General features: G+C 56.4%; 1 protein-coding gene across 1 annotated transcript in view; it reads left to right on the plus strand.

Annotated features, from left to right (window-relative positions):
* Positions 1-18,855, plus strand: part of TERT (telomerase reverse transcriptase) — a 22,566-nt gene extending 3,711 nt beyond the window's left edge. Inside the window, exons 5-18 of the mRNA XM_014550436.1 lie at positions 2,963-3,158; positions 4,390-4,570; positions 5,373-5,552; positions 6,217-6,375; positions 9,416-9,511; positions 10,078-10,163; positions 10,385-10,498; positions 10,793-10,864; positions 12,971-13,159; positions 13,506-13,632; positions 14,280-14,341; positions 16,478-16,602; positions 17,345-17,482; positions 17,983-18,855. Coding sequence (XP_014405922.1) covers positions 2,963-3,158; positions 4,390-4,570; positions 5,373-5,552; positions 6,217-6,375; positions 9,416-9,511; positions 10,078-10,163; positions 10,385-10,498; positions 10,793-10,864; positions 12,971-13,159; positions 13,506-13,632; positions 14,280-14,341; positions 16,478-16,602; positions 17,345-17,482; positions 17,983-18,086 — 1,829 coding nt within the window. The 3' untranslated portion in view covers positions 18,087-18,855. The remainder of the gene's footprint in view (positions 1-2,962; positions 3,159-4,389; positions 4,571-5,372; positions 5,553-6,216; positions 6,376-9,415; positions 9,512-10,077; positions 10,164-10,384; positions 10,499-10,792; positions 10,865-12,970; positions 13,160-13,505; positions 13,633-14,279; positions 14,342-16,477; positions 16,603-17,344; positions 17,483-17,982) is intronic.
* Positions 18,856-21,938: the final 3,083 nt, after the last annotated feature.

A 21,938-nucleotide genomic window follows, 5' to 3' on the forward strand; every position in this document is an offset into this window, starting at 1 on the left:
GACAGAGTAAAAGCAGTGAGAACAGACCCAAGTTTTGCTATACTTGATCTCCCCCAACTCCCAAGACATTTAGGACTTTAGAAGAAAGATGGTTCAGAGCCCTATGTTACAGCCAGACTAGCCCACCCAGATGCATGTTACAGCTTTCTGCGGTGGGGGACCTTAAAAATGCCCATCTCCATCCCCAAAGATCCCAATAGCAGGGATGTCCTACAGGGAGGCAGAGGGGTACACCTTCTCAGACTCCCAAGAGGTGATTCAGACAGCAAGGTGACCTTCCGGCAACTTGTGTTTTTTTTTTAATTGTGGAAAACACCACATAACATGAGATCTACCTCTTTTTAAAAAATATATATATATTTTATTGATTTTTTTACAGAGAGGAAGGAAGAGGGATAGAGAGCTAGAAACATCGATGAGTGAGAAACATTGATCAGCTGCCTCCTGCACACCCCCTACTGGGGATGTGCCCGCAACCAAGGTACATGCCCTTGACCGGAATCAAACCTGGGACTTTTCAGTCCACAGGCCGACACTCTATCCACTGAGCCAAACTAGTTAGGGTGAGATCTACCTCTTGACCACTGTTTGCATGTACAGGACAACAGTGCTGAGTGGAAGCAGGGTTGCACAGCAGATCTCTAGAACTTGTTCATACTGTGTGACTCGTACACCCACAGACCACGTGGGACAGTGTGGGTGACCCTCAGGTGCATCAGACTCAGTTGGGTTAGCTGTCACACGCTCACTGTACTTGGGGCTTCCGCTTGCCTTGTGAAAGGAAAGGAGAGTGTGACTTCTATGACTCTGTTCCCCAACTTCCAATGAGGCCCTGCTCCACCATGGTGTTTTCCCAGGCGACTAGGACCTCTGCGGCATCCTTGCTCACTCAAGCGGTAACCTAGGCATTTGTTTCTTTCTGTGGCTGGGCCATGCCAGCTGCCCACTGGCGGAATAAATGATGCACGGACAGCCTTGGCCTCTGAGCCACCTCTCTAGTCACGGCTGTTCACGGTCACCTCTTCCACCCTCTCCTCCTGGGACACCCCTTCCTCTGTGCTGGCCTTCTGCCCTGCCAGGCGCTCTGTTCACAGCATCCAGCTCCTTTGCTTCTGTCTAGCCAGCCTTGACCATTGTCCCACCTGCCATGCTGCCTTTTGACTCCCGTCAGCTGCCTGGTCCCCAGCCTTGGAGGCCAGACTGCCAGCTGACGCATCTGCTGTAGTGTTTAGAGACATCGCAAGACAGGTTCCTGATGGAAACTCAGGAGCTGCCATGGCTCCTTGCTTGCTTACTCACTGTCTCCCTGGGCTGTCTTATCCTTGGGCTGGTGGCAACCCCTGTCCCTAACCTGGGCATACACTGCTGCTGGCTTAGGTGGTGCTCTGCCTCCAACTCACATCTGACCACACCATCACTTTTCCTGAACTACCATCCAAGTGTGTCCCTCCTGTAGAGGCCACCTTTACCTTCAGGGCAGAGTCTGGGTGGAGCCTTTATACCGGATCTTTGTTTTGAATTCCATTAGTTTTTCTGATGGTTATATCCTTCCTCTGCTCTTGGGCTTGTCCTCTGACCTCTCAGGTGGATGTCTGACGGTGCCTTCTCTTTGATCTTGCTCAGCTGCACCTGTGTTCTGATGTGTTGCTCACATTTTTATATCAACTGCATTTAAGTATTTTTGTCATTTCTTCTTTGATCAGTGAGTTCTTTAGACATATATTTTAGATTTTTCAAATGAGTGGATATGTTATCTTTTTGTCACTGATTTCCGATTCAGCTGTGTAGTGGTCTGAGTGACCTGAGCTCTTTGAAACTTGCTTTGTAGTCTCATCGACAGTCTTCACCAGTGTTCCTTGTGTCCCGGAGGCCCGGTAGGTGGCTGTGCTCACTGTGTTGGGCTTGCTATGTGCTATGGGAAACTGTGTGTCCTTCCCGAGGCCCAGTGCTGAGCGGCGCTTGTCTCATTGTCCTCCTGTTCTGACAGCGTTTGCGTGGTTTCGTTAGGCACAGCACGTTTGAGAAGTTTTATCTTCCTGATGTACGTCTACTAATTCTTTTTACCTTAAAGTCTGTCAGAACAGCTTAGAGAACATCTGCACTTGCTTCTTTTTGGTTAGTGTTTACCTCATCATTTGTCATTCTTTGATTTTTATTTTCAACCTTTTCATATCTCCATAATTTAGATGTGTCTTCTTAGTAGCATATCACTGGCATTTTAAGTTCATTTTCGATCCAGTGTGACAGTCTTTGCCACATTCCTATAGAATCTGATTCGTTTTCACTTTTCTATAATTATAGTTGTGTCTGCATGTTTTTCTTTTTCATTTGCCTGCCTTTCCCATGCCCTTATTCCTCGTGTCCTGAACGAGGATGTGTGTGCTCATTCTGGTTTTGCCTCCCAGTAGCTAGAAATTATACTCTCCATTCTCCTCCCTTAGTGGTTTCTCTTCTCCTGAGCAACCTAAGGGCCTTAGCATATTTTAATCTGGTCCCACCCCAACCTGGATGCTGTTTTCCCACTGGCCTGGTTATGTCCCAGATTAGACACGGTTACTGTTTCCCACGGTTATTGTGCATTCAGCTTTGTCCCCACCCCGTTGTTCCCCATCCTATCTTCTGTCCCACACCTGCCTCTGGGTCCCTGTTCTTCTCCTTTACATGTTTCTACCTGTGCCGTGGCCCTTGTGGCAGCCGGGTGACAACGTGGACCCCTCCCCACGATGTTTCACAGAACAAAATGCAGAGGACAGCAGCCCTGGTGCGCGTTTGGAGTCCCACAGCACGTGGCATCCCTTAGCTGGGTGTGACTGCCACCACTCACCTGCTGTCCAGCCTGGAGAACCCCAGGCATTTCTGGATCTTGCTGCTCTGTGAGGATCCCTCAAATCATACACACCAACACGTGACTGCATCCACGATGGGCCATGCAGGTGGGGTGAGCTTGGGCCTCTCGTTCCAGGGGGTCGCTATGTCCCAGCCACGGAGCACCGTCTGAGAGAAGCCGTCCTGGCCAAGTTCCTGTGCTGGTTGATGGGCACATACGTGGTTGAGCTGCTGAAGTCGTTTTTTTATGTCACGGAGACCACGTTTCAGAAGAACCAGCTCTTCTTTTTCCGGAAGAGCATCTGGAGCCAATTGCAAAGCATTGGGATCAGGTATCACAGCCAGAGCCTCGTTGACCTGTTTCTTCCCATCTGCAGACACAGCCCCGGTTCCTGCTCCGGGTTCCCTGTGCCCCCACCTCGGGGCCCCCACCCAGCTACTCCAGGAGCCATCCTGGCCCACAGGGGTCTTTGCTGGCATGGACTCCTGGAGCGCCTCCTTCCTTGCCTGTAGCTAGGTAATCTCTAGGGTCTCGAAAGTGGGAACAGTGGTGCAAGCAAACCACTTATCCCTGGCGTGTGGTCAGATTCTATTTTAATTTGCGCAGAACAAGTGGGACTTGTGTCACAAGATAAACCTGCCTACTTGACAACTCCCTGTGGGAAGTGTCTGGAGTCAGAGGTGTCTGCTGTCAGGCAGGACCCTGAGAGGGAAACTTCCAGAAGGTCGACTCACCTCTGAGTGGATCCGTCTTAGCTGCTCAGCGTCTGTTTCGGGTACATTGTGCAGGGCTGTGACAGATGTGGGTCGGATTGGGATCCGTCAGGGTTAGGGGTGTGACAGCCCGACACATAAGCTTCCCTCCTCTCTGCGGCCAGCCTGGCCGAGGGCTTGGCGAGGACCAGATCAGAGCTCCCAGGCTCCGTGCACATTTGGGTCAAACTCAAGCCTGAACCACACATTTCTGAAGGGAGGCAGCAACTCCTGAACCAGGGCCCAGTCCCAGTCCTCCTGCACCTGGGAGAGGGTCTAGAAGCCCTCATCATGGGTCTGAAGAGATGCACAGTGCATCCTATTTAATAATTTAAAAGTTCATGACATATGATCCCAAGTGGTCACTCTTACCCTCACTGTGGGGACTGTCATCTTGCCTGTTGGGTATTCAAGTGCCATCCAGCCTTTCTTCACTACCAGGCCCACAGCTCAGGGAGCATTCTTAACCTCTGCCCCTCCCTGTAGGAGGTTTCAGGGGAGAGGCCAGCAGGGAGCTGGGGGTCCCTGGAGAGTCATTTCTGACTCTTGTGAAGTTGCACCAAGTAGCCCCCCCTCACATTCCTTGAGACAAAAATGGGGTCTTTCTCCCAGGGGTCCCGTCCCATCCCAGCCGTACTAGCCAGGGCTCTGTAGCAGAGGGAATGGGCGTCCTGGGCCCCTGGCGCAGAGGGCGCTCCAGCAGCGTCTGGTCATTGTGTCATGCAGCCTCCTGGACACGGCACCCTCTGCAGGTCGACCACCTGGGTTCTTGTGTGGCTGCTGAGCCCATCTCACGAGGTTCTGTTTCAGACAACACTTCGATCGGGTGCAGCTTCGTGAACTGTCGGTGGCTGAGGTCAAGCGATACCAGGAAGCCAGGCCTGCTCTGCTGACGTCCAGACTCCGCTTCCTCCCCAAGCCCAGCGGGCTGCGGCCAATCGTGAACATGGACTACGTCGTGGGAGCCAGAACGTTCCATGGGGACAAGAAGGTCACCACCTTTGTTTCATTTTTTAAGCAAATAGCATTAACCCCCAGGCCTGGTGTCCAGGTAGACAGGCCGGAGGGCCCCGGGTGCCATGGGTGGGTGTGCTCTGGGTCCGAGGAGGAGCTCGCAGGCAGGCCAGTCCTAGAAGCTGCTGCACAGGCTCCAACCCCACAAGCTTCTCATGACGTGGACCTGTGACATGTGGGACTGACCCAGTGCCCACGATCCTGTTGTGGCACTGGGGATGCGCACTCTCCAAGATGCAGGGACGTAAGGAACTGGGCCATTTAGCCTTCGGGTTCCTGGACCCTGTAGGACCCCACCCTGTGGTTAGCATCCTCTTCCACCTATGGCATCTCTGTGTCACCAGCAGTTCTGACCCCTTCCAAGTGCCTCCTTATAGCATTTGGGGCTGATTTTGTTATTGGTGTCTCCTACTCCCCCAAAAGAAAGTGAAGCTGTTGGTGTGGATTAGGGATCTGGTTTGGTCTGTGAATGAAGATGATGAACTCCTCGTCTGTGGTGGGGGTTGGGGCCAGGTGGGAGAGATGGTCCTGTGTGTTGCTACTTGGTTTTTTATACCACGTTTCTAGGAATTCCAGGGTGGGTCCCTGGGGATGCCCTGGGTGTGGGTGGGTTGTCTATCTGGCCCTTCCACCTGAGGGAAGCTGGTAGTCAGGGGGGTGCAGAAGCAGAGCTGCCCCTCATCACTGGGCCCCAGAGGTGGGATGGGGCCATCGGGCCCCAGATCCCCTTGGCTGGGGGCCTCCTGTGACCATGCCGCCATCCTGGACTGGCCCTGCAGGTGCAGCATCTCACCTCCAAAGTCAAGACGCTGTTCAGCGTGCTGAACTATGAGCGAGAGCAGCGCCCTGGCCTCCTGGGCGCCTCTGTGCTGGGCATGGACGACATCTATAGGGCCTGGCGTGCCTTTGTGCTGCGCATGCGGGCCCAGGACCCAGTGCCTCAGCTGTACTTTGTCAAGGTGGGTGTTCTCTCCCCCAGTGAGTCCACTCAGCACCCTCAGGCTCACCCAGTGGGTGACTCTGCATCCTGGGCCCTGGCCAGAGCCTGCAGTGTGGCTGGCTTTTTCAGGGCCTGTGTCTGCCAGGGTGAGGTCCCTGTGGTGGAGCTGCAGACTTGGGAGAGGGAGGGCAGGTGACCCAGGAGGGCAGATGCTCCATTTGGGAGCATCTGACTCCTGGGAGCAGAAGCTTTGAGCCTTCCTTGCTGGCATGGACTCTGCAGTTCTGCACCCCAACTCCACAGTGGCCCCTGCTCTTGCCCTAGCACCCCGGTCATCTGCCAGGGACCTGCTGCTCATCAGCCTGCCCTCAGAGAGGGACACAGGCCCACCCTGGGGTGCTCAGTCTGGGGTGTGGAGAAAGGGACACAGAGCCGCCCTGGGGTGCTCAGTCTGGGGGATGTGGGGATGTCTCAGCGAGAGCTCCACAGTGGGGTGGTATGTGTGACCGGGATGGGGCTCTGGGAAGGGTGCTCAGGGGCTCCTGGGTCCTGCCCTGTCCTATCACCCCAGGGCTTTGTAAGGACAGGCTGGGGCCCCCGCTTGACAGAGCAGACGAGTGGGACCCAGGACACAGGGCCAAGGTGGGTGTGAGCAGCCTATAAGCGCACCTCTCTCCGTGCAGGTGGACGTGATGGGTGCGTACGACGCCCTCCCTCAGGGCAGGCTGGTGGAGGTGATCGCCAACGTGATCCAGCCCCAAGAGCACACATACTGCCTGCGCCAGTACGCTGTGGTCCAGAGAACTGCCCGCGGACGCGTCCGGAAGTCCTTCAAAAGACACGTAAGACTGTGGGTGTGTGCCGTGAGGAGGTGTGTCCATGACATGGATGTCTGCCCTGCAGTCCATCCCTCCCCCATGGGCCCTGAGCCCCACTTCCTGAGCTCCCATGCTGGGAGGTGCCTCCATCCTGGTCATCCTCATGCTCTTGTTCATGTCACAGTCGGTCCTCTCTTCAAGCCACTCCTGCCTGCTGTCCCTTTACAGGGCCCCAGGTTTGTGCCAGGAGGTGGCAGCACAGCCATGCGTGTGCTTCTTGGTGTCCCCGTGGCTGCCGCCCGGGAGCCCAGGCCTGGCCTGTGGCTACTCAGTGGGGCCAAGTGCTTCATGGCTGGCGCTGTGCTGGCTCTGTGAGGAGAGGGCCAGAGGGCACCTCACCCAGGACACCTGGGCCTCGCTCACCATTCTGCCTCCCAGGTGGGGCCGAGGGGCCGAGGGCGCCCTCCCTGCAGCGGCCAGCGGCCTGAGGCCTCAGTGGTGCAGGGAAAGGACACCTGGAGTTCAGGTTGCACTTGAGGCCCAGTTGGCATATGGGGATTTCCAAGCAATTGTCATGAGCATGTTGGAGTGTGAGGGCACCCAACCTCCTAAACCTGTGCTGTGGGGAAGGCAGGAGCGTGCAGAAAGACTTCCCCCAGAAATTCTTGGGAAAGGCATACCTGAAAACCCTTGGGCAAGTCAGGTGAGTGTGGGCTGCAGATCCAGAGTGTACAACACAGTGAGACTGTATATTTGTGGACAGATGGTGCCACCACCTGCATCAAAGGATAGAAAGTCACCAGCAGCCATGAGGCCCCCCCTTCTTCCCCAGGTGCCTGCTGCTCTGACCTCCCTCATGCAGACTCTCTTACCTGTCTCAAATTCCGTGAACGTGAATCAGACGGATCGCCCTTCCTGTCTGGTTTCCATTGCTCCCCAGTGTGTCTGAGAAGCAGCTGGGCCCCTGGGAGCAGCTGCCATTCACCTCGCCCGGGGCGTGTTCCTGTGCCCACACTGCTCTCCGCTGCTGGTGGGCCTTTGCTGGTTCTGGATTGGGAGGTTTGAATGCTGCTGAGAGCATTACTGCGATGTGTCATTTGGTGGATTCGGGTGGAGATGCCAGGCCATAGAAATGCCTTGTTTAGTCTTAGATGTCACCAAAGAGTGTTCTTGAGTGGCCTGTGCCAGCGTGGCCATGAAGCACTGCAGCCACAGGCCAGGCCTGGGCTCTGGGGGGCAGCCACGGGGGCACCAAATATGGGATGGCCAGGCGTGCTCATGCTCACACACTTGCAAGTGTCAGCACTCAGGGGGTAGCCCGGATTCCCTGAGGGCGGGCACAGTGTTGTGTATGGTCTTGACTTGCTTTCCCAGTGACCTTTCTATCCACCCTTCACGTGGACATTTCTCGCGCAAGTGCCTGTTCAAGTCCTCTCCTTGCTCTCTGATGGGCTGTCTACCTTTGTTATTGACGTATCGGTGAAATTTGTATGTTCCGGGTACGAGTCCTCTGTCAGGTGTCTGTCTTGGTTTGTCTCACCTTTTTAGTTGCAAGGGGAGTCTTGATGACGAGAAATTGTTGATTTTCAAGAAGTCTTTATCCATTGTTTATGGCTGAAACTGTGTTCTGTTTTGGAAACCTGTCCCTTCTTATACACATATTTCCTTCAAGGTGCTTATTGTTTCAGCTTTCTCATTCAGGTGTTGGGTCCATTTTGAATTAATTTTTGTATATGGTATTTTTAAACCGCTCTGTTTTTGCTTAAATCCAGATTTCTCATGAACCTGCTTCCAGTTCACGAACCTTCTCTTTTTCTGTCTCTAATCTTTGGCTAAACCCGCTTACTGAATTCTTAAGTCCAGCTATCCTATTTTTCAGTTTTAGAAATCGCATGTGAATTTTCTCATACATTCCAAGTCTCTGGTAAAGTCCCCCGTCTTCTCCCCTATTTTATTGACTCTGTCATCTTTACTGATTTTTAAATTCCATAACTCAGTAGCCACCCTGCCCATGATGGGTTCTGATGGATCGTGTCTGTTTCTGCTGTTTCACTTGTGGTTTGGTCACACAGGCCTGTTCTTTGGCACGCCTCACTATTTTTTTCTTGAGATGCCAGACTTTTAAGTTAAAAAATTTAAAACGTGGATTTTTACATAATGTTTTTCTTTGGGGAGGATAATATTTTCCTGAAAGTTGGAGTAGTGAGTGAGCTTAATCCTGCAAGGGTCGTCTTTACACTGGGCTGGTCTCCTTCACTTTGCTCCTTCCCTGGCTGCGGCCCTCTGCTGTCTCACCTGAGGGCAGGTGTGCAGCCCTTGGTGGGCCCGGGCTCCCCTCAGCCCCCTCCGCCCCAGGTGGCTGCTATGACCACACTCAGCTCCAGCTTCTGCCGGGTTTCCTGCAGTCTCCCCGGAGCGCCTGACGCTGGGGGTTGGTGAGGATTGGAGAAGAAATCACTCACAGTTTTGACTCCTTTGTCTGAAGCCCCCTCCTCCCAGCACCTGACCCTCAATCCCAGTTGCTTTGATGGCCCTGAACCCTAAGTGTCTTTAGTCATAGCCCCCACTTTTTGCTTAAGCTCCACCTCCTTGAATTAGGCCTCAGAGATTGTGGGATGCATCCAAGACAGGGACTCTAAGTCCACCTGCTTTCTGCCTCTCCAGCACCCCTAAGAAACTTCCTTCTGCATTCTGCCGGGCACAGTAGTCAGGAGGAGGTGCCTGGAGGTGACGTCCCTGTGATTTTGCACTGTCTTATAAGTACCGCGCGCTAACCGATTGCGCCACTGGAGCTCCATCCCTGTGATTTTGTAGCACTCGCCTCTCCCTGCATCTCCGTCCTCCTCTTCCTGAACACAGGCTGCACGGCGGGGCCTCCCTGGGTTGCTCCCACTCCCCACTTAGTCTTCCATGATGTGACTTCTGCTCGTCGATGTCGAGGCCAGGGCTCGGGAGGGAGGCGCCCACCTGACTTAGTCTTCCATGATGTGACTTCGTTGATGTCGAGGCCAGGGCTCGGGAGGGAGGCGCCCACCTGCCTCACGCCTGTCCTCTTTGCCGGCAGGTGTCCACCTTCACGGACCTCCAGCCTTACATGAAACAGTTTGTGCAGCAGCTGCAGAAGACGAACTCGCTGAGGGATGCCGTGGTCATCGAGCAGGTTGGTGTGGGCAGACGGCAAGGCCACCCTCAGCCAGCAGACACTTGCTGTGCCTTCAGCCACATTTCTTTTTGCACCTCACTGAATTCTTTGTTACTGTCCAGCTGCTTTAAGATTCGGTAGGGATGTCTTCTCCCTCCGTTTTGATGTTGAGGCCAGAAGAAAACGTGCCCCTGTGCTATGGGAAGACATGTTAGATTTGACCCGTAGACCTACCTGGAATTAACCCCTCAGGTGGGAAACCCAGGTTTCTTGTGCCTGCCAGGGACTGTTCCTGAGTTTGTGGCTTCCTGCAGAACCGCTTTCGGTTGAGTCGGTCCTCCAAGGATGGCTCTGAGCCCCCTGGATGGGTGCCTTTCCTGTGGCCACAGGGCCCCACCACGTCCACAGAGTCAGTGTGTGGCACAAGCCGTCTGGGCCAGTGGCCCTGGGTCTGAGCCCCGCCAGAGCCACGGATGACCCATGCTGTTCCTGCTCGTCCGCTACCGCCCACCCCTTGTCCCCCCTGCACGTCTCTGCCTAGCGTGTCCTGCTTACCCACGTGCGTCTCTCACTTGCTTTTCCAGAGCTGCTCCCTGAACGAGGCCAGCAGCGACCTGTTCGATGTCTTCCTGCACCTGGTGTACAACCACATCATAAGGATCGGGGGCAAGTGAGTCAGGGCCACCTGCTGCACGTTGGTAGAGGGCCGTGCCCCATGTGGACGGCCCATGGCAGGGCTTCGCGGGCGGGTGTGTGATCTGTGTTCTCTGTGTGTGTGTGGTGTACGCATGTTTGTGTGCTCTGAGCAGCGTGTCTGCACAGGTATGTGGTCTGCACGCATGTCTGTGATATGAACATGTGCTCCACCCTTCTGCCCACGTCTCCCCCCAGGTTTTACATCCAGTGTCAGGGGATCCCCCAGGGCTCCATCCTGTCCACCCTGCTGTGCAGCCTGTGCTACGGAGACATGGAGAGCAGGGTGTTCCCCGGACTCCAGCAGGACGGGTAACAGGTTCCTTGTCATTGGTGCCCTTGGTTGCTTTTGCCCCCTCCCATGCTCTGGTGCAGACAGGGCTGCCCTTTCTTCACGGGAGGTTTCACAGGAGGTAGCGAGCAGGCCTCCGACGTAGGCTGTGAGTGGCTCCCAGTGCACCAGGGAACACGGCTGGTAGCGGTGCTGGTGTGATCGAGGGGCCCCTGCCCCCTGTCCCCAGCCAGTACCGAGTTGCACGGATTACTTTGTTTTCGTGCATATGAACTCGTATTTAACGCCCTTCCTCGTGCCTCTTTTCCTACCAGGGTGCTCCTGCGTTTAGTGGACGACTTCTTGCTGGTCACCCCTCACCTGACACAAGCGAAGGCCTTTCTCAGGTAAGGTCTGCACACACGTGTATCTCGGCAGGTGCCTCTGTGGCCTCATGCTGCTGACCTTGCTCTATCAGAAGTAATTCTCACCTTGTGCCCAAGCTTCCCACGGTGTGCCAGCATCTCTGCGGGGGCATGTGGCACAGTTGTGCTGTTCTGAGACCCCAGGCATACAGCGTGGAAGCCTGGAGCTGACAGCGTGGCACCAGGACACATGTATCCCCAGAGGGAGGGAGCAAGTGTGGGTCAGGCGCCTGGGCTGGGCTGAGTCCTCGGGGCTCCTTGGAATGTATGCGCACGCAGTACTTTGGGCAGCGGAGAGAGCCGTGGCACCTCCTCTGGGAGGCTGTGCCCAGGAGGTGCCCATGAAGGAGTACAGGAGTCGGCCCTGCGTGCTTGTCTGCAGCTTCTAGTGTGGCGTCTCTTTTTTTGTGGTTGGCATTAGGAGAGAACAGAGGGGGGTCTTGTTAAGTGACAGTATTATAAGGCACGGGGATCGCATGAGGTGTTGGTCCTAAGTTCATTTTGTTCAAAATAAAATTCCACAGACAGGGAACCTTGCCTTGGCGTGCTGCCTGCAGCGTGCCATCCCTTCCAGGACCCCGGAAATCTGGGGCTTGTTTCACAGGGCAGTTTTCCCAGGAACGAGAGAAGGATAAAACCAAACTCACAGAATGTCACTGCCTGAGGGGCAGTGTGCTTTGGTCGCGGGGTTGGCTTTGGAGAACCCATCAGGATGGCGTCCCGATACCCCGTGTCTGCCCCCGGGGGATCCTCGGGGCTCGGAGGATGGGCAGTACTGCTGGGACATGCCAGGCCTCACGGCCGCACACAGTAGCCCACACAGGATGGCGTGCAAATGTAAATTCATCCAAGTTCAATCATGACAAATCCAGGACCCCGGGTACCAGCCACCTTCAAAGACATCAGTAACCACACGTGGCCAGTGGCTGCCAGAGGGCACGGCACAGGCAGGGAGCGTGGCCTCCATTGTGGAATATCCGGGGGGGCACCGCTGCTCTGAGGGTGGGCAGGGAGGTGGCTCAGAATGTGTATGCTGGGGTCCACTGGGAGCTGGACTATTGGGGACATATACAGAGTTATTGCAAGGAGTTGGTTCATGTGATAGTGGGGGCTGGCGAGGCGAGTCTGCAGTTCACAGGGCAGCAGCAAGAAGGGCAGGAGCCCGAGCCACCACCCACGGGAGGACTCTCCCTTCTCAGGACACCCTGCTTCTGCTCTTTTTTTTTCTTTTATTGAATAAGATATTACAAATGTGTCCTTATCCCCCCAATGTCCCCTCATCCCCCCAATCCTGCCCTCACCCTCACCCCCTGTTGTCCACATCTATCACTTATGCTTATATGCATGCATACAAGTCCTTTGGTTGATCTTTTCCCCTCACCCCCACCCTCCCCTGCCTTCCCTCTGAGTTTTGAGCATCTGATCGATGCTTCTCTGTCTCTACATCTGTTTTTGTTCATCGGTTTATGTTGTTCATTATAATCCACAAATGAGTGAGAGCATGTGATATTTATCTTTCTCTGACTGACTTATTTCACTTCCTGCTTCTGCTCTGGGCCCTTCTGATGGGTGTGCCCACCCTACTCTGGAAGGTAACCACCTTTAAGCTGTCTGAATGCAGATGTTGACCTCACCTACAAAGACCCCAGCACACGTTGGGATTGTGTCTCTGAGTGGACACAGCTGGCCATTGCAGAGAGGACCTGTGTCCTGCTTGGGCCCTGCCCACCCTCCCATCTGGCTGGTCTCAGTTCTCAACCTGGAGCCTGAGCTCTTTGCTCACCTGTCTTACCTGTGAACAGGGTCATGTGGCATCTACTTGGCCTTCAGGACTCAGCCTTGTGTTTCCCTCCCCTGCTGCCGGCCTCTGCCCTCCTGGCAGCCACCCTGTTCTTTGATCGTTGGCACTGGTCATCCAGAGCCTTTGGAAACCAGCACCTGGAGGCCCACAGGGTCGGTGTGGCCTCCCTTCAGTGCCAGCCCTTGCTCCCCGCTGCCTCTTGGGGTTTTACATAGCATTGAGTGAGTGTGTCCGAGACCCTGAGTGGCATCGCTCTCCCAGTGGCTGAAGTGGCCTGTCTGTTTCAGGACCCTGTCCAGGGGAGTGCCCGAGTACGGCTGCAAGGCGAACTTGCGGAAGACAGTAGTGAACTTCCCCCTGGAAGACGATGCCCTGGGCAGCACGGCACCCCTGCAGCTGCCAGCCCACTGCCTGTTCCCCTGGTGTGGCTTGCTGCTGGACACGCGGACCCTGGAGGTGTTCTGTGACTACTCCAGGTAAGTGGGCCTAGCCAGGTGTACGTGGGCCAGTCTAGCCCTGTCCCTGCGCTGTGTGCAACATGTGGCTACAGTCCCAAAAGGTCAGAGGCCTCGGTGCTATCTCCCCCTCCAGAGCAGGAGCATGTCATTCTTGTGTGGGTCAGGGGACTGGCCAGGTGAGCAGTTTTCTGGAGTATTTTTGGTAAAAGGAAATTGTGTGGCAGACTTGAGGACCCCAGCATGTAGGGAAGCAGTACAGATCTGAGCCCAGAGATTTCAGGTCCTGCTGGACACGAGGCTCTTTGCAGTGAGGGCACACACTGTAATGCCCATCCTCAGCCTCCCTGGATGTCATGTGTTGCAGTTATGCCCAGACCTCGATCAGAGCAAGTCTCGCCTTCAGCCAGGGCTCCAAGCCTGGGAGGAGCATGCGTCGAAAGCTCTTTGCGGTGTTAAGGCTGAAATGTCACAGTCTGCTTCTGGATCTGCAGGTGAGCATGCCGCCAGCAGGTGAGCCACGCAGCCAGCTGACTTCAGAGCTCAGAAGACCTGCTGCTCAGTTTACCTGTGGGAGTTGTTTTATAGGTCCTGTTGTGTATTGTGTGTATAAGTATGCTGATGTATGTATAAGTGTGCGGATGTGCATGCATGTGTGAGTGAGCATGCATGGGTGTGCGTGCATATGGGTATATGTTCACATGTGTGCGTGCATGGGTGTGCATGTCTGAGTGTATACATATGGGTATATATACATGCATGTGAGTGTGCATATATGCCCCTGTGTGTATTGGGGGTCCTTTTCCTTATCCCTCCTCCGCTCCCATCTTCCTCAGCCCTGGAGCTCCTCCTGGCAGGGTATGGGACTCTGAGGCCTCAGCTGGCTCAGGCTTTAGAGCCTCAGGGCCAGGATGTCATTCCGGCAGGTCTGGATGCTCATCTCCTTGTCCCTTTCTGCCTGGCTCCCTTGGGCAGCCCCAGCAGAGTCCTGACTCCACCACAGGCGGTGAGGGGCCACCAGTGAGGACACAATGGTCCTTTTTTTTTTTTTTTTTTACTCCATTTGAGCTGGTGATAAAGCAAAAGATAAAAATTTAAACTTCAGATGCATTTCCAACATTTCCTTTCCTTGTGGCTCCAGGTGAATGGTCTTCAGACGGTTTGCACAAACGTTTACAAGATATTCCTGCTGCAGGCCTACAGGTGGGCTCACTGGATGCGCCACCACGGGGACGGGGTGCGTGGCCACGCGCCACCTGGGTCCCCCTTTCCCGAGCCTGGGGGCAGCACGCACTCCCCGGCTCCCAGGCCTTCATGCTGAAACCTTCCACTTATGAGAGCATTTTCAGCGGCAGAGGCTGCCTCTCTGTGTGGTTCATAGAGGCTCTGCTTTGTTTGAGGTCCTGTTCCCTTCACCAGGTGGTGACAGGGGGCTGCATGGCCTGGAGTTCCCTGTCTCCCTGTGGGCTAACCCATCCTGCTGTGTGGGGAGGGGAGGTCGGAGGAGGAGAGCTGCAGGGTGTGAGGAAGGCGGCCCGCGCGTGGTCATGGGAGGCAGATGCCCTACTGGGAGGATCCCAGAGAGCAGAGGATCCAGGCGGTGCAGGTGACCATCCGTGGCCACCAACACTCCAGTGCCCCCTAGAGGGGACTCTGGTGTGCGGCTCCCAATCAGCCCAGCCACCACTCCTGGCACACATTGGTGTGTGCTGAGGCCCAGCTGTGCTTCCAGAACATTCCCTGGTTTCGCGGCCACCTGCTGAGAACTGGGGCAGAACACAGTGGAGCCACTCACTGGTTGTCCTGAGTCTTTGCTGGTAAACCAGTTCCACTGTCAAGTTGTGCTGGTCCCTCCGGAAGATGGACATTAACCTGGCTACCTGCCACCAAGCAGCTCATGGGGAAAGCATTCTGCTTGAAGTCACGGGGAAAGCATTCTGCCCGAAGTGGCTGTAAGCCGTGGGGTGGGTGAGGGGTCCGCGTGTCTCCCGAGTGCTGGGAAGCCAAGCAGCTATGTTTTGAGCCCCTGAGTTCATGTTACCCAAGGCTGTGCCCATGTGAGACAAGGTCGTCTCGTAGGAACTGGATGGGCTCTTGGAGGAAATGCCTGTTAAATGTCACCAAGAAATCCCTTCGGCCCCGGGGGCCCATGCCCTGTGCTTCAGCCAGGAGGGCCATGTGTGCGCTTGCGTTGTTCCCTTGGTGTCTGGGAGGCATGGAGCCCGTGGGCTCAGTCCAGGGACCCCAGCGCTCAGGCCGCCGCCTCCTGCTTTTCATGTGTTTCCTCCTTCACCTGCATCTTCTCCCGTGCACTCCTGCTCCGTGTGCAAGCTGGTACACTCCTGCTCCGTGTGCGAGCTGCCGTGGCTCCTCTGCAGATGTGTTCAGTATAAACAGGAACGTGCCCTCAGACCATTCACAGCCAACAACAAGGTGGCTCTATACCCTCTCACTTCTCGGGGCCTCAGGGATGAGGAGCAGTCAGGTGATGCTTCCAGGTCAGCGGGAGGCCAGCCCCTGACCAGCCCCAGTCCTTGGAGGCCACCTTGCCTGCTGAAGGTCTTGCTCTGGTGTTCAGCCCGGCCTCACCCTTGTGTCCCCTCGCTCTGTGGGGCCCTGGCCTCAGACACCTGCCTGCCGGGGAATGGTGTAGTGACCTGGATACAGAGCGGGCACCTGGGGCGGCTCCATGCTCCTCATTCAGGGAGCGCGGTCCCAAAGCAACAGTGGGTGCCGAGCTGCCTTCTCCACTGCATGAGAGTTAGCTGCTTCCCAATGTGGAAGGTTAGGCATGTGAGGCTGCCCGTGCCTCCCCTGCAGGAGGGGGTATGTAAAGCTGGACCGTGATGGCCATAGCAGCCAGGGCTGCGGCATGGAGCCCAGGGAATGTCCTGGCACTTGGAGCAGGACACTCACCGGGCGGTCTGAGGACCTGCCGGGCTCAGCCTTTTTGGACAAGCGTGGGCTTCAGGTTGGAGTCTTTTGCAGACGTGATATTCACTAGTGGAGGCCTCTCCCCACCCTGCATTAAGCACCACCCCTCCTTTGGGAGAGGGTCCTCCAACTGCAGAATACGGTCCCCTTCCAGGCCAGGGGTGTGGCCCCCACCCAGTTTCCAGGCCTGGCTCGCCCCTCCCATGAGTGGGGAAGATACCTCCACCTCAACAGGGTGAGCGTGAGGGAGCGGTCAGACTGCCGGCTGATGGACACACATGCACGTTGTTTGGAAGGGGCCCAGGGAATCGGCCATGTGCACACCGGCCCCTGTAGACATACACACCTGCTCGTGCACATGTTGCAGCCGCGGGACTTTCCTCTGATAAACCTGACCTTCCTCAGGTTCCACGCCTGTGTGCTCCAGCTCCCGTTTAATCAGCACGTTCGCAAGAACCCCTCGTTTTTCCTCCGCGTCATCTCTGACACCGCGTCACGCTGCCACACCCTTCTGAAAGCCAAGAATCCAGGTGGGTGCAAGTGACCCAGGGCTGGGGTGGCCTGTGGTGCTGGCAAATGCTCACCGCACGATTCCAGCACGGAGCTGCCTGTGCTCCATGAGCGCTGTGGCTGGAACAGCTCCAGCCCTGGTGTAGGGAGGCAGGATTCAGGGAATTGGGCTCTCGACACTTCCCGGCCGGTTTAACTTGCTGAGCACTAGCTGACCTGTCACCCACCCTCTGCTGTGTGGGCAGACATCTGTCCTGATTGGAACACGAGGGGACATTTGGGAGCTGCCTTCTCCCTGGCAGGGCCTCCTCTCTGGTGCTCAGGGGGAGCTTGCACAAATCCAGGCAGTAGTCAGGAGGAGGCTGGGCCCCAAGTCCCCTGCCCATCTTACGGGGACGGGGGGAGGACACCCACACCATCCACTTCGCCCCGTCTCTGCTCCACAGCCTCGTCATGCACAGTCATAATCAGCCTCAGTTCAGGTCGTGCTGTGTCTTTGTGGTCCTGAGCTTGACCGACTGGACTTTCTGTTTATTTCTGTTTTGAGGAAGTTTCTTTGAAGAAATTAAAAACATTTCAGTTGTCAGAATTGTGTGTACCCTGTTGTTGGGTGGTCCCTGAAACAAAGTCTCTGTTTGGACCCCGCTCCTGCACTCAGCCCGGCAGGGACCCCTGGTGTCCACGGGAGGACAGGTCTCTCCTGGGAGGAGCACTGGGACACGGGCCAGTGAGGGTGTCAGCCTCTGCATGTGTTGTTCCCAGGGATGCCTCTGGGGACCAAGGGTGCTGCAGGCCCGTTTCCTTCTGAAGCCGCAAGGTGGCTGTGCTTTCACGCCTTCCTGCTGAAGCTGTCTCGCCACAGCGCCACCTACAGGTGTCTCCTGGGAGCACTCCAGACTGGTAAGCTTGGGCAGAGTGCCCGCCCCAAGGCACCTCTTGTGCAGGTGCAGGGCCTATCCTTATCCTTGAGTGAGCAGTTGTCCACCCCTCTGTGTCTGAGTAACAGGGGTGGTGGGAACAGGAGTGAACAGGTGGCTCGAGGATCCTGCCTCCCTCACCTGGGGGGCTTGGCATGCCCACTCAGTCGTTCCACCTCTCCCTCCTCCCATCCAAGGACGACATTTCCCGCGGGAACTGCGTCTCCCTCTCCTCCAGCCCCGCTGGTCTGAGTGCCCTTCCTCCCACCCCTGGCCTGTGTCCTGGCTGCACCCCCTCTCCTCCGTGCTCTGACATCCTTACTGGTCCCTGATGTTCCTCGGCCATGCGCCTGGAGCCTGACCTGCACACAGTGGGTGCTCAGGACTCAGCCGTCTCTTCCTGCCCCTCAGTGGGTCCAGGAGGCTGAGGTGAACATTCTCTGCTTCCCTCTGGGAAGAGGTCTGATCTCAGTCGTCTTGCAGCCCAAGCGCAGCTGTGCCGGCAGCTCCCGAGGGCGACGCTGGCCACCCTGGAGGCTGCAGCCGACCCAGCCCTGACCACAGACTTCAGGACCATCTTGGACTGATGTCCAGTCAGCTTCTCACAGGCCCTCGAGCTCATTCCCAGCTGCGTCCACCCAGAGGGTCTGGCCCCTGTGCCCCGAGACCCCGACCTGTGCTGCTGGCTGGGCTGCTCCCTGGAGGGGGTTGCCCCCAAGTCATCGAGGAAGCAGAGCCCACCCAGCTCCACCCCCACCGCCCCTTTCTAGTGACAGGTTTGTCCTTCAGCTGCCCGCTGCCAGGAGGAGGCAGGTACGAGAGCCTGGTTGGGGCGTTGGCATCTGGAAGGGAAGCATCAGGGACCTTTGTCACCCTCCTTGCTGCGGGGTCACCCTGGTCTGCAGTGATGGCCCACGTGTGGTGGGTGTGTGTGACCTCCTTCCTGCTGATCGGCTGTGACTCAAGCCGTCCACACCCGCTGGAGCAGCATTCCCCCAGCTGGCCCCCAGCTGCATCCAAAGTCCATGTCTCAACAAACTTGCCCAGAAGCAAAGGGCCCAGTCAGCTGTTTGAGCCCGTTCCCCACCATCCACACCCACGCTTCTGACCTGCGTGTCCCCATGCCCTGCCCAGGCCTCCTGGAGCCAAGCACACAGCACCCCCCGCCCCTGCCCCCACCCCCGCCTGCCACTTCCACTTCCGGAGTCTTCTGCTGGCCCCACTCAGCACACAGCCCCGCGTGGCCCCTCCTGCACTACCTCCTGCCCCCACCCCAGGCATGGGGTGAGAGAAGAGCCTTTGTATATTTTCTTAGTTTTTAAATATTTCTCTTATGTTTGTATTAAAATATGCACCACGTAAGTATTGTTATCTATATAAACACGAGTATTGAGTTGATGTAGGTAGATGGGAAGGGCGCTCCCACAGGGCAGGTGCAGCATGCCGGTGGGCCGGAAGGCCCCAGCCCAGCACCCTCCCCTGCCTACAGCCCACTGCACTGGCTCAGCTTGGAGGTGACCTGGGAGCTCTCGAGGCAGCAGATTTCAACCTGAGCTCTGGGTTTTGGTGCTGGAACCACACATACTTGGGGTCCTGTCCCCCAAGTTTATAGTTCAGGTCTGGGGTGGGACCTGAGAATTTGCACTTTTAACAAGTTCCTGATACTGCTGGCTGGTGGGGTGAGGGCCCCACACAGAACCACTGCTGAGGGGACCGGGAGGTTTGGGGGCTGGTCTTGGGGCTCTTCTATGCAGTGGCCAGGAGAGCAGACAGCTGCTTGCTTGGTCCATGGTCAGGAGTTGGAGGAGTGTGGAGGGCGAGGTTATGGGGACGTGGATGACTGGCATCCCGGAGGAGCTTGTATGGGAGTGGGCAGTCTGGGGCCTTGGTGATGGGGAGGAGGGGCCACCCTCACAGCCTCACCAGAGCCTCCATACCCACCACGTCCCTGACCTGATCCCCACCTCTGGGTCCACCCTGTCCTCCAGTCCCTGTGAGGAGCCCCAGTGAGAGAAGGGCTTGTCCACGGAGTGGCAGGTGTCATCAGGAAAAGGAGCCGGAGTTAGGTCCTCCTCTTTGTGGAAATGACCCCTTGAGTGGGAGACCCGTAGCATGCCTGTCTGGACCTCTGTGGGGGGCACGCTGTGCACCAGTGGGCTATGCAGGGCCTTGGACCGACAGCTGGAAGGATTGCACAAAGAACAGGAAGGGGTGGCAGCTCAAAGGAGGTGTCATTGGAAAAAAAACAAACAGTCCCCACCAGGGGAGTTGGCGCTGGGGTGGAGTGGTGAGCACTTTGGAGGCTTCCTTCCGGATGTCCCTAATGGGGCCACAAAACGTGACAGGTGCCGTTGAGTGTACCTGGGAGGGGTTGCGTGTGTGCTGCGGTCGAAGTTTATGGATATTGCCTTGTTTACTGCTACTGCGGCGAGCGTTCAAGTAACTATGCATTTATGGCTGACCCAAGTCCACCACGGGCATCGTAAATGCCCAGGAGAAATGAGCAGTGAGAGGCTCAGCCCCACCCTGGGCGCCAGCCTGCAGTGCCCTCACTATCGCAAACTCGGGAGGACAGCTCAGGGTGGAGGACACTCGGGGCAGGTAGGACCGGGCCCACCCAGGCCCCGCAGGCACCTGAGACAGCAGATTTCAACCTGAGCTCTGGGTTCCTTGGCGCCTGAACTACACATAGGGTGCTGTCCCCCCAAGTTTATAGTTCAGCAAGTCTGGGGTGGGACAGGCACCTGAGCTGACCCTCGCTGGCTACCCCAGACTCACGGCACCCTGGGTGTTTCGGGCATTTCCATAGCAGACTGGGCCCCGGAGGTCAGCTCTAGCTCCGTTATCCGTCTCCTAGAAGCTGTAGAATATTGTTCTCTAGGAAATACGTCCTGTGGCAGCTTTACTCAGTCACGTGCACCTTTACCCAAGTGTTAAGCCCTTGAGAAGGGCGCACGCTGTGGTCAGGCTTCACTCGCTGAGAATTTCTGATTTATCTCTTTTCTCAAAACCGCTGTGCAGTCTGTCAAACTCAGGGTGAAGTGTGAAAACAATAAGCTTTTTAAAAGAAGGATTGCTGGTCTTCCCTAGAACTAAACCGCATGAACGGGAGCCCGTTTGGGCCTGCCTCCCACAGATGTGTGTGGAGCAAGTGGAGTGAAGCTGTGAAAAGGAGCAACCAGGATGCAAGAGTGAAAGCAGATGATGCTCCAGGACCCCCCAAGGGCTCAGTGGTTATACCCCAGTCCCATGTCCTTGCCGCTCCCTTGCCTGTGTGCATGCCTGGCTGTGAAGGGGTCCCAAACCTGGGTGGGCTCAGAACGCCCTGGCGCTGTGAGGGGCTGAATAATGACCCCCAATGTGGCCCACGCCCTAATCCCGAAACCTGCAAGGGATATTAGGTAACTAATCAGCGGACTGAAATGGGAGATGATTCTGGATTATCTAGGAGAACCAATGTGATCACAGGGTCCCTAAAAGGCTGAGAGACAGTGTCAGAAAGATGCCACCGGAGAAAGACTGGCCATTGCTGGCCTTTCGACAGAGGAAGGGGCAAAGGTACCACACACTTTGCGGTACCCTTGAATTCAGTCCATTTTCACACCCAGCTGCCCTTGGGCATCAGTCGTTCATGTTCTGTTTGCCAGGTCTGGGCTGGCTGTGGGCACAGATGGCTCCCAACAGAGGCCTGGCCTGGGCTGTGTATAACCTGCCGTAAAACTTGCTGTCTGGGGGTTTTCAGCACCCTGGACAGTGTTAGCCCAACTGGGGATTGGTTCAAAAGGCGCTTAGGCCTGTTCGGGGTCTTCATGGGGGCTGTTCCCAGCAGCACGTAGCCAAGGACATGATGGTCTCAGGGTGGCAGGTCAGAAACAATCCTGTGTGTCAGGGCTCAGCTCCTGGACCTGACCCCTGGCTCCGTACCGGTGGAGAGGAAAGAGAGGGAGGGAGGGCGGGCAGGTGAGGAGCTGGGCAGGAGGCACTGTGCTGAGGGCTCTAGTGCAGGCAGGTCCTGGCTGTGGGCTGCAGGAGGGCTTGGTGCCTGGCGCCACCAGCACTGGCACCGGCACAGAGGAGTGACGGGGAGCGAGGGAGCGGCTGGGAGTGATGATGCCCGCCCTGGAGACAGTGGGAACCTGAATGATAATCGGCCTTTCTGTACCTTCTTGACACACATTTCAGTCTGAGAAAGTTTTAAAAGGACTAAAGGCAGTGTTTCTGATAAAACCGCAGGAGCAGCCAGGCAGCCCCAGCTCCCTGGCAGGGCTCACTCCTCCCTCGAGGAGGGTCTGTCCTTGGGTCCTGGGGAGGCCATGGGTTCCCTGGGACGATTCTCCATATCAGGCTGCCCACCTCGCCTGGACAAACCCGTGTCCTGCTGCCTGCATGGTTCCCTTCGCCTGCGTGGCCATGGCAGACGGTCCCCATGACCTGAGTGC

The sequence above is a fragment of the Myotis brandtii genome, unplaced genomic scaffold (genome assembly GCF_000412655.1).
Source record: "Myotis brandtii unplaced genomic scaffold, ASM41265v1 scaffold115, whole genome shotgun sequence".
Taxonomy (NCBI): Eukaryota; Metazoa; Chordata; class Mammalia; order Chiroptera; family Vespertilionidae; genus Myotis; species Myotis brandtii.